We start from the raw sequence: 12,413 nt of genomic DNA, 5'->3' as shown, positions 1-12,413 counted from the left end.
ATGAAATGGGAAGAAAATTCTCGATACACATTTCAAAGCGATTATGTAGGATTTGGATATGATGCTGCGTGGGCTGTTGGCCTGATGCTCAACAAAAGTGTTGAGGTGCTTAAAAACAAGGTGTTTGCAGATGGTGAAAAACGCCGACTAGAAAATTTCACTTACGATGACTCGGAAATGGGGTCTCTATTCGCAGAACTGTTGAACGAAACAGATTTTGTCGGGATGTCGGTAAGTAAATTTAGAGTTCTTTCATATATTTTTATGACTAAACGGTTGTTTATGCCCGAGGGCCGCTTGCCCATTTATACATACCAGAACATTTGGGATTCTCATTTCTTCAAAATATTAACAAAAAATAACAAGTAACATTATTTTTTTTAAAGTGATGTTTAAAAAACAATACCCTACCCCGCGATCGCACATCCGGGCCAGCGCTCGACAAATCACACATATATCAAAAACAAGTTGAGTGTTCGTTTTGTTGTCCCCCAGCAAACACAAAACGTTTTCCACATCAGGTTATAAAAGGTTGTCAGAAAACGTTTAAATGTCGGGTTATATAAAGTTTATATTAAGAGTATAAAACGTTTTCATAACCTTAAAAAACATTTTTTGATAATCTACTGCTCAGCAAACAAAAAAGTTTTACAGAAAACATTTAAATGTCGGGTTATATAAAGGGTATAAAACGTTTTAATAACATTCCAAAAACATTCTTGAAAACATGATACAAAACATTCTAAACAGAATATTATTTTGGGGTTGAAAAATATTTTGCGAACAATGTTTGCCCAAAATATTTTCAATAACGTTTTAAAAACGTTTTCATGACCTTTTATAACCCGACATTTAAATGTTATTAAAAGGTTTTGAAAAAACATTTTAAGAACATTTCTGTGTTTGCTGGGTTCAAACATTTTAACATAATGTTATTTAAGTATTGACACAATATTTGGCAAAATGTATGTAAAAATAGTTTACAATAACATTTTTTGAAAACATTTAAAAAATATTGTTGTAGTGTGTTTTCATACAAAACGTTTTAAAACGTTATCATGGCCTTTATATAACCCGACATTTTAATGTTATTAAAACGTTTTTACCTAAACCAAAAGCCAAAATATAACTTATTTAAAACGTTTTTAAAACGTTTTTGTGTTTGCTGGGCCTTGTATTGTTTTAAAACAATACAAGGACAACAAAACTTAAAAGTTTTTAATGATCGTTGTCCTGTTATTGTCTCTTTCTCTATAATACTCATGCAGGGGCATGTCCGGCTCGAGAATGGTGACCGTATTGGGGATATGACAGTTGTGCAGATTCAAGGTGTTTATATACGTTATAGTTGATTATGTCGTTTGTTGTATTGCTCAAAACAGTGCTAATCTTTAAAGTTGAGAAAAATCCGCCATATTGGTTTGTCATTCATGGAGGGCAGACACTAGGATCCAAAATATTCTCATCTAATAGTGCACAGTTCTTTAACCCCAATACATTTGTACATTCATTCAATGACATTTGAAAATTTAGGTACAACAACTCATACTCTGCAACTTGAGGTCAAAATTTGCATTATGGTTGTTTAATTGAGGTTATTGAACTATGTCATTAGAATGAGGCCATTGTGGTCCATAGTGAGAGAGTGTACATTCGGTATTTATCGGCATGAAGCACCCAAAAGTAGAACGATTTTGCGTTTTTAGGCCTTAGCGTGGCCGTTGCAAAGGTTTGTGCATGCAGGCTAGGTGCGAGTTTTTGACACAACATGTTACGCACAAAACGCAAACTACCACGCACTTTGAATCTAAGTTTCCCGGGCGCTTTGCGAAATAATCCGGCAGTACGTTAGGTTGCCTTCATGAGCGACACACAAACATGGCGGAGTCGATACTCTTTGATTCTACCTCATTGATTTTCACAGGAAACGAGGCTCATTTGATTGCTGTGCATTACGGAACTGATGGAACAATGGAATGGCTAAGTCAAGTAGTGTGGAAAGGTATTATTAAAAGAAAAACACAGATAGATAGATAGATAGATAGATAGATAGATAGATTTATTATTATCTTTTCACTCATTACATGATACAAGAATAATACATAAGAATAATACATTATAAAAGATATCAGGAATAATACATATATAATAAACTATGGAAATGCATAATACAACGATGAGTGAAGGAATTACAGTAAAGGCCTGTAGCTCTGTAACCCCTTGATACAGGTATATGGCATTTATTTGACATGGCAGCAGGTTGGTAGACAACAAAAATGCCGAGTCCAACCAACCAGCTGTCATGTCCATCAATGACATATCATATGTTAACATTTAAGGAAAAAAAAAAAAACAAAGAAAAACAAAATGCACATATCAAAAACTAATTATTGAAAGTAAATTAATGAAATTAGTGAACCAAATATTGGTGAGGTACACATGATTGAAAGACTAAGAATAGCTTTGCATAAGATGTTGTTTATACTTTTTCCGGAATTGCTTCACTGATGACGAGCACTTGATACCAGTATCAATAGCATTCCAAAGCTTTATACCTGCATATTTAATAGATTTCTCACAAAAGACTTTCTTGACTGTGAAGACACATCTTCACACACCCAACACCCCCCCCCCCCACACACACACACACACACACACACACCCACCACCATCTTATTATACTGAATAACGAAAACTTACTCGTTTCATTGTTTCACCACTAGGGGGAGACATTCCAAGTGACTATACTGCTATTATCCGAGTTAATGAAGGAATTAGTTTATATTGGTATTTGACCATGTGTATCGTAGCTGGAATTGGCATATGTTTGGCTGGATTCTTTCTGGGGTTTAACATTAGACATAAAGAACAAAGGTATGTTATTCATTACATAGATATGATGACGATTGCAACTGCAATGACGGCGAAGACCATCATGACGACGGTGATTATTATGTTGCTGTTGATGATGGGGATGCCAGCCAACAATTTTACGTTGCTACAGCGTCGTATAAACAGATAAACTTAGGTTGTCATCTACGTAGTATATACGTAAATTTGTGAACTCGTATTCGTGTTGTGACAACGTTATTTTCAACGTTGATTTTCGAATGTTGATATAACGTCATTATGACATTGTTTCGACGTCATGTTGTGAGCGTATTATTCATACGTTGTTACAACGATCGAGCGGACGTTTGAGTAATAATTTCACAACGTTGACGTTGTCACAACACGAACACGAGTTCACAAATTTACGTATCAACGTGGATGACAACCTAAGTTGGGAAAACGTAGTATGTTGGCTGGGATGGTGATGGTGGTGGTGATATGTTGTTGACGATGATGACGATAGCGATGACGATGTATGATCATGATCATGACGATTATCATGATGATCAAGAAGTTGGTGTGGGGAAAATCCATCTACAACTGCTTTTCCTGACATTGGAGATGTTGGGAATATAAAATATCTATCTTCTCTTCTTGAAAACGTGTTCTCGTATTTATCACCATTTATTTCAGAAATATAAAGATGTCCAGTCCAAATCTGAATAATCTAATCATCTTGGGAAGTATTCTTATCTACCTATGTGTGATAATTGGCGGTCTTGATGGCAATATAGTCTCCATTGAGACATTTGTAGTGATGTGCCAGGTAAAATTACAGTGTTGCGATTATAAGAACATAAAACTATGAAAGTAACAATGAATTTAATGATGATCTGCGAGTGCAATTTTGAAACCATTCATGTTTTGAATATTGTGGATTGAAGTTGGTAATGAGTTTCAGAATGGTGCGCGGGTAAAAACTGAATTTAAAGCATTTGGAATGCTGTCTGTTTCTGAACATGGTACTCTATGTTCTTTCCTGTATTGTATCTGTTATTTTGACTTATACCTATTTTGTTTGGATGATTGCCAATAAAATTCTGATTTTGATTCTGATTCAAATACGGTATGGATATGGCAATAAGAGCTTGTTGGATGATTTAAAACAAAACGGTTAAGTGTGATTCCATTCTTCGATTTTGTCTCAAGCATTCGAAGCTGTATGGGGGTCCCAAACGGAGTACGCGAATTCAAGCAAGGGTCTGACCAGAGCAAAATACATCTGTTGTTTTACCGCTACTGGACATCTCCATATTTCTGCGGGGGAACCACAATGCTTGGTTTGCTTTTGCTGTGATATTGTTTATGTGATGAGACCATTTCATATTGTATGTCAGTTCAACTTGGATAGACTGTTGGTTCATCTCTAGAACACAAATGATTGTCATTTGGGGAAAGCATGAACCATTTCATGTAAGGGGAACAATATTGGGACCACTCATGTTTTTAATCTATATTAGCCTCATCGCCAACAATCATTCATTCGGCTGCAAAGCAGGCGACTACAAAATTTCTCCATGTACTACGATTTGAAGCCAAAGCGGTAATGGCAACTGGCAGTAAAAAGTTGTGGATGTCCCCAACAGATTTTGCACATAATACTTCTTATGTGCAAAATCTTTTGGATGTTCTTTGCCTTTTTGGTCTTCTTTTAGCATGTAATGGGGTATTAGAGAGTATATCTTCTGCAGAGTTCATCTTATCTTCCTGCATCTTCAGGATATATAGTTGTCATGATTTGATAGAATAATGATATTTAAGAGACTCAGTGTTGGTGATTGTATATTCATTACTGACATGTGATGCACATTATTCTATAACATGATGTCGCAAAAGCGTTGATCTTATGTTCCATGTCAGTAGATATCACCCAGGACTCACAGCCAAAGAGCAATACTGTAACACATGTGATGTGAAAAAGCTTATGATTTTTATTGTATTGTGCTTTCTTAAGGTTCGTGTATGGCTCATTTCAACCGGCTTTGTGCTCGGCTTTGGCTCAATGTTCGCCAAGACGTGGCGTGTGTATCGAATAGCTGCTCTTAAAACTCCTAAGAAAATGGTAAGACGGGAGATCGGCACGATTTACTTCAATCGCACACGCTTTTATATTGCTCAACATTTAGCATCTAGTTCCTTATTCATGTACTAGTATATGTAGACAAGACAAGCGAAACTTTTCCTTACCTGCCGCTTGTCTAAAGATTTGGAGTTTTGGTCTGGTTATGTTGTGTATACCTATTATATCGTATTAAATGTACAGGGAAGGAATGCATGATGCGCACGATTCTAGACGCTTCATTATATATCTGTGTATCTCACATTTGTTTTTGCTGAAAAGATAATAAAAGACTCATTTTGAAGCATGAGGGACACGCCTACCCCACCCGACATGCCCATCTATAAAACATAATTACCTTCTTTTACATTAAATATGAAAATAACGTTTGCGTTTATTGTTTATTGTTTATTACAGGCAGTAACAGATAACCACCTATTTCTTATGGTGGCCGTGTTCCTCGCTATCGATGTATTAGTATTGACACTGTGGCAAATAATTGATCCGATATATGTACAAGTTATTGATCTTTATTCGAGGGTAAGTTTCCCTTTTCTCCACAGATCTGACCACCTGTGGCAGTATTTTCATTAAGCCTTCTTCCTCTAGGAAATTAATATTAATTCTACACAAGGACCATTAACCAATCTCGACTTCAAATAATGCTACTTTTTATGGCATTTGGCTTACTTGGCTATAGAAGTGATTATTTACTTCTTCCGGGAAAATGGACTATCCCACTGCCCTATTATGAATCCTGTCATGTACTCAAGTTTCGAAATAGCGAGCCCAAAAGGCTCGATCCTGCATCGAGTAGCGTATTTAGAGGGCAGCAGTAGAAAGTGATTAAAAACTTTATCAAAATAATACATATTAGCTCCGAATCCAAGATGCATTTGTGAACAATTATTCTACTTTAAGGAAACTGACATAACCAATCAAGTTATCATACCATATATCGAGCAATGCACTTCAGGCAAGATTGGATACTGGTTTGCTGTTTTATACGTCTATAAAGGACTGCTACTTATATTTGGCACGTTTTTGGCATGGGAGACGAGAACGGTAAGGATGGGTTGTTTTTCCTCTTAATCATGTTAATATTTATAGTTGTACCTTCCTCAGTTACGCCTAGTAATAATTGCAGTCGGAGGATGAATTGATTCTGTTGTTCAATACAAAACGGCGCTTTGAGACGGTGTGTTCTGTTCACATTAAAAGCTATGCAAGTTTGGTATTTGTTTTAGTTGTTGTAGAAACATTTTCCCTTGCTTTTACGAATATATTTAATCTACTTTTCCCTGTATTTTTAAGATCCACATTCCAGAACTCAATGACAGTAAACTGATCGGGATTTGTGTGTACAACACCGTAGTGCTATGCATTGTGGGAGTTTCCGTTAGTTTCCTGATAACTAATAACACAGCGGCGCTGTTCATCTTTACTTCATGCATTATCATCTTCTGTGCAACTTTGACTCTGGTGGTTCTATTTGTACCAAAGGTAATTAAATGCTTTTGCGTATAATTTGAGACGAGTACAATCTCAAGTATGATCTTATGCGTGTTTTTAACCTTTTGGCAATTCATATATTGCCAAGAGGCTCAAAACTGTTGGTACGCTTAAGATGATTGGCAGTTTGTGATTTCTAATATCCGGTGATGCATTGATTTAAGTATATCACGACGAAATTATTGGACATCTAGGTTTGCATCTTGAACAATTTTGGACGTCTAAGGTTAGGCCAATAATTTTAGACGTATTTTGAGTCTGAAATCTATCTATATACTAATAGGTGTTTTCTCTTCTCTTTAAGTATTCCACAAAGTATCAAAGAGTATTATACATATTTTTTTGTTAATGAACAGGTAATCTCTGTACGTAAACATCCAAAAGGAAGACCAGTAAGCTGCGTAAGAAGAAGCAGCGACCTCCTTGGATCCAGTAAGGAGAATACCAACACCACGTCTGAGGACATCCAGAAATTACAAACCAGAATTCATGAGGTATAAGCACTATTTGGATGATTTTGTTTAGTCTTGGCGCAATTGCGGTGAGAGAATACGGAATCTGACCAATCAGCTAAATCCATCTTTGATGCATTATGCTTCATTTACCACGAATAATGTGTTCTCTTACTGTACTTTAAACCCCTTCCCGAGGCAAATAATTCATTTATTTCATCTGTCAACAATACGATCCATCTCATATCGTCTTCGTCTGTATTCATGTATTCCCACACCCAAGGCCTGTGAAGTTATTAATTTGGCCTGTGAAAGAAGGCAGATATTTTTTGGGACAGTGGAGACATTTCGATAGACCAAGACGTAGGGCAAACTATTTTATCAGGGTTAAGCATGGTAAGGACTGAAAACCCCTTCCCGAGGCAAATAATTCATTTATTTCAACAACAAAACGCTAAAGCGTTACATTGAAAACAAAACAATATTGATTTAAGTTCAGCTTAGTTCACTCCAAATAGAGAGATTTTATTTACATGTATGAGTATACAATAGGCCACCAGTCTTATAAGCAATACTATTTAGATATTAGGTGAGGTTTGGGGGTGATACGGACACCGAGATTAGACGTAATCCGTATTACACTTAAACCTCACCTAATAACGATTTTACCATACCGTAGGCCTACAAATAATCTCACGTAACGAAAAAAATATTCACGGGCGTAATTCTTGGCTGGACTAATTTTGACTCATTTTTATGTTTTGATGAATCCCAAGTGTGTGAAAATATTGGATCCAATAAATAATGATAAAATTGGATGATTTACCCTCAATATTTATTGGTCTCGCTATGAGCTTTAAAATATTGGGTGAGACGTATAGCTCGACCAATAAATATGCGCTGAATCTATCCTATTTTATAGCAAACCCGTCTACACGATAATCCTCGTAAAGTAGGCCTAATTCTCCAATAAAGCTTGAAAGCTCAACCAGCACGGTCATCTTCCACACCAACTCAACTCAACATTTGGAAATAATCAGGAAACTAATTATTTCCAATAGCATAATATGCAGGAAATTGAAATTACAAAAATAGTAAAGGTATTCAACTTAAAATGGCATATATACATAGGCGCTGTGCAATAAATACCATATGAGACCTGGTGGGATGGTAAAATGGGGGGACTATCCAAAAAGAGGGGCTAGCCGAGAGGGGGAAAATCGATATTTGGCACACGTTCATGAGGTGCCTTTAAATGAAACAATCTAAAAAGGCTTAGGAAAACAGTACGAAAACAAATATGCAAATTGTCATGCTTGCTGCGCTCGCAACATATATGTAGATCATGTAAGGTTTGCAAATTGGAATCTTAAACATTTGGCATATGCAAGAGGGGGCAGGCCGAGGCAAGCGATTTGTATCCTTCTTTTTTAGGTCAACCGAGTTTCTATCATGTATTTTTATTTTTTAGTTGGAGACCGAACTAAAAGGAGCAGCACAATCATCAAGTGGGCCACAAAATGGGAAGGAAAGCAGGAAATTCGGCGTTTGGTGTGGCCATTATGTGTGCGGATGTTGCTCTTCTACTAGATCAGAAGGTGCAGAGATGCAAGGAGTAGACAATCCTGATGTTATTACTGAGTCAAATAATATATAAACATATAACAATGATAATAATAATAATAATAATAATAATAATAATAATAATAATAATAATAATAATAATAATAATAATAATAATAATAAAAAAAAAAAAAAAAAAAAAATAATAATAATAATAATAATAATAATAATAATAATAATAATAATGATAATATACTACTACTACTACTACTACTACTACTACTACTACTACTACTACTACTACTACTACTACTACTACTACTACTACTACTACTACTACTACTACTACTACTACTACTACTACTACTACTACTAATAATAATAATAATAAATAATAGTTATTGTAAGTTCTTTTTATCATCCTATTCTTCTACGTTTGCCATCTTATCAATACGTATCTTTCGACACACATACACTCACACGCCCACCCCACCTCCCCCCTCCAAAAAAACCACCCCAAACATCCACGTACTCTCTTCCGCCCTGGATCCTCGCTCAAGTTCTGGGTAGATGCAATGTAACTTGACGACAGCAGGAAAGTCACATTGATCAAACGAAATCTACTGAACTACATCATTGTTTCCATTTCATTATAGCAGTTTGGGTGTACTCGATCAACATAGTGTTTCGATACACGATCTACAGTAGCATACAGAAATGGATTTAGTACAGAATTGATTGGTAAAGCAAATGCTGTAATCCATGGAAACCACTCAGGCGGGAGTTCCTTAACTCCAGTCTGGGCTAGAATACCCAGAACGACAATGGGAAGCCAACACATGAGGTCAGTCAACGCAATGGCACCCATCTTTATAGCCATTTTGAAATCAGTTTTAAGCAGCGCAAATCCTGATTTCCAAATATTCATGAATAGGAGCGTGTAACATACTGCAATCGTCAAACATAGTAGAAAGTTAAGCCCAAGAAAAAGAACAATTGAGAAATAGTTTCCTATTCGTGAGCCAATTTCTGTCAATGTTTCTAAAATGCAATAGCAGTAACCCAAACAAAGATTGCTAGCAATACTTGTGTCCTTTTACCAAAAAGCTTACGTGTTATAAAGATTTTTCTGAATGCCCAAAGTCTATCCACAGCTATAATGGTTAAGAATAGAAGGGATGGTTCACTCGATAAGACTGATAGAAATCCAGCTACCTTGCAAAACACACTGTTTCTCCCAAGTTTAGCATACGTAGGAAAGTACACGTTATAGTATTGATCAACCGATGCAATAACTAACCAATAAAGACCCATAAATATGTCTGATAAAGCTAAATTTGTGATAAAAACAATTTGTTTCAATTCTTTTTCGTTTGCTGGTTCAGACTTTATCTTTTGACATCCCCATATAAACACTAATGTATTTGCAAACAAAGCAGAAAAGCCAAAAATCCATGTACAACACTTAACTCCTGTAGATGGCAGAAGCTGCTTACATGTCAAGTAAGGAGATTTTTCATTTCTTGGAACACATTGAGACCGATTTGTTGGTTCAAGAAAGCAACATGTGTCAGGGATGTCCACTCTAAGGTAGCTGTTCTTCTGTAGAATCATTCCTGTGAAAGAGGTTTTGGTAACTTTGTTAAATCATTTTCCTCAAGCCTTAGGTATTTCAATTTGGTTAGACCAAACAGGGATCTACTCTGAATGATTAAGATAAAGACCTATCAAACCTGTCAAATTTGCAAACTGATAACATAAAGTGTGTTAATTTTATTTTCATAAAGTGTTAATAGCTGTAACTTTGTCAGCCCATGGAAAAGGTCAGGTTGAATCATCATCAGTTGGTTGTTATCCAGATAAAGTTCTTGCAATAATTGCAGATCTTTGAATACACCTGATGGTAATGATTCAATGCTATTGCTGCTCAGAGATAACCTCAACAAGTTTGTCAACCCATAGAAAAGGTAAGTTTGAATCACCTTCAATCTGCTGTTGTTCTTCAAATGAAGCTCTTGCAATAATTGCATAACTCTGAATACACCTGATGGTAATAACTCAATTCTATTGTTGCGCAGATGTAATAATTTCAACTCTGTCAACCCATAGAAAAGATCAGTTTGAATCATCTTCAGTTGGCTCAGACCAAGCTTTTGCAATAATTGTAGATCTCTGAATACACCTGATGGTAATAATTCAATGCTATTGTATCTCAGATCTAATACTTTTAACTTTGTTAACCCATAGAAAAGGTCAATTTGAATCATATTCAGTTTGTTGTTATCCAGACCAAGCTGTTGCAATAATTTCAGATCTCTGAATACACCTAATGGTAATGATTCAATGCTATTGTTGTTCAGATATAATATCTGCAACTTTGTCAACCCATAGAAAAGGTCAGTTTGAATCATCTTCAATCTGTTATTGTGAATCAGATAAAGTTCTTGCAATAATTGCAGATCTCTGAATACACCTGATGGTAATGATTCAATGCTATTGTTGGTCAGATATAATATCTGCAACTTAGTCAACCCATAGCAAATGTCGGTTTGAATCATCTCCAGTTGGCTCAGACCAAGCTTTTGCAATAATTGTAGATCTCTGAATACACCTGATGGTAAAAAATCAATACTATTGTATCTCAGATCTAATACCTTTAACTTTGTTAACCCATAGAACAGGTCAATTTGAATCATATTCAGTTTGTTCTTATGCAGAGCAAGTTATTGCAATGATTGCAGATCTCTGAATACACCTGATGGTAATGATTCAATGCTATTGTTGTCCAGAAGAAATATCTGTAGCTTTGTCAACCCATAGAAAAGGTCAGTTTGAATCATCTTCAATCTGTTATTGTGCTTCAGATAAAGTTCTTGCAATAATTGCAGATCTCTGAATACACCTGATGGTAATGATTCAATGCTATTGTTGGTCAGATATAATATCTACAACTTTGTCAACCCATAGAAAAGGTCATTTTGAATCACATTCAGTTTGTTGTTATTGAGACCAAGCTCTTGCAATAATTGTAGATTTCTGAATACACCTGATGGTAATGATTCAATGTTATTATTACCCATATTTAATATCTGTAACTTTGTCAACCCATGGATCAGGTCCATTTGAATCATCTTCAGTTTGTTGTTATTCAGCGCAAGATATTGCAATAATGACAGATCTTTGAATACACCCGATGGTAATGATTCAATGTTATTGTTACCCATATCTAATACATGTAACTTTGTCAACCCATATAATAGGTCAGTTTGAATCATATTCAGTTTGTTGTTATTCAGCCAAAGCTTTTGCAATAATTGCAGATCTCTGAATACACCTGATGGTAATGATTCAATGTTGTTGTTACCCATATTTAATATCTGTAACTTTGTCAACCCATGGATCAGGTCCATTTGAATCATCTTCAGTTTGTTGTTATTCAGCGCAAGATATTGCAATAATGACAGATCTTTGAATACACCCGATGGTAATGATTCAATGTTATTGTTACCCATATCTAATACATGTAACTTTGTCAACCCATATAATAGGTCAGTTTGAATCATATTCAGTTTGTTGTTATTCAGCCAAAGCTTTTGCAATAATTGCAGATCTCTGAATACACCTGATGGTAATGATTCAATGTTGTTGTTACCCATATTTAATATCTGTAACTTTGTCAACCCATGGATCAGGTCCATTTGAATCATCTTCAGTTTGTTGTTATTCAGCGCAAGATATTGCAATAATGACAGATCTTTGAATACACCCGATGGTAATGATTCAATGTTATTGTTGCCGATATCTAATACCTTTAACTTTGTCAACCCATAGAATAGGTCAGTTTGAATCACATTCAGTTTGTTGTTATTCAGCCAAAGTTTTTGCAATAAATGCAGATCTCTGAATAAACCTGATGGTAATGATTCAATGCTATT

General features: G+C 35.5%; 1 protein-coding gene across 1 annotated transcript; it reads left to right on the top strand.

Moving 5' to 3' along the window:
* Positions 1–8,572, top strand: LOC140150114 (gamma-aminobutyric acid type B receptor subunit 2-like). Its single transcript, XM_072172118.1, has 11 exons — positions 1–231; positions 1,269–1,329; positions 1,925–2,002; positions 2,724–2,874; positions 3,526–3,658; positions 4,847–4,954; positions 5,369–5,491; positions 5,873–6,016; positions 6,266–6,454; positions 6,820–6,957; positions 8,387–8,572. The coding sequence occupies exons 1-11, from the start codon at positions 1–3 to the stop codon at positions 8,570–8,572; spliced, it is 1,542 nt and encodes a 513-aa protein (XP_072028219.1).
* Positions 8,573–12,413: the final 3,841 nt, after the last annotated feature.

This window comes from Amphiura filiformis, chromosome 4 (assembly GCF_039555335.1).
Source record: "Amphiura filiformis chromosome 4, Afil_fr2py, whole genome shotgun sequence".
In the NCBI taxonomy this organism is placed as follows: domain Eukaryota; kingdom Metazoa; phylum Echinodermata; class Ophiuroidea; order Amphilepidida; family Amphiuridae; genus Amphiura; species Amphiura filiformis.
This window is presented reverse-complemented; position numbering and strand designations above follow the sequence as displayed.

Bases quoted from the DNA above. Each gene is read 5' to 3' on its own strand.
- LOC140150114 (XM_072172118.1), top strand. From the start codon at position 1: ATGAAATGGGAAGAAAATTCTCGATACACATTTCAAAGCGATTATGTA. The intron at 1,330-1,924 runs GTGTTTATATAC...TGATTTTCACAG, and splicing joins GACAGTTGTGCAGATTCAAG to GAAACGAGGCTCATTTGATT. The intron at 6,958-8,386 runs GTATAAGCACTA...TTTATTTTTTAG, and splicing joins TACAAACCAGAATTCATGAG to TTGGAGACCGAACTAAAAGG.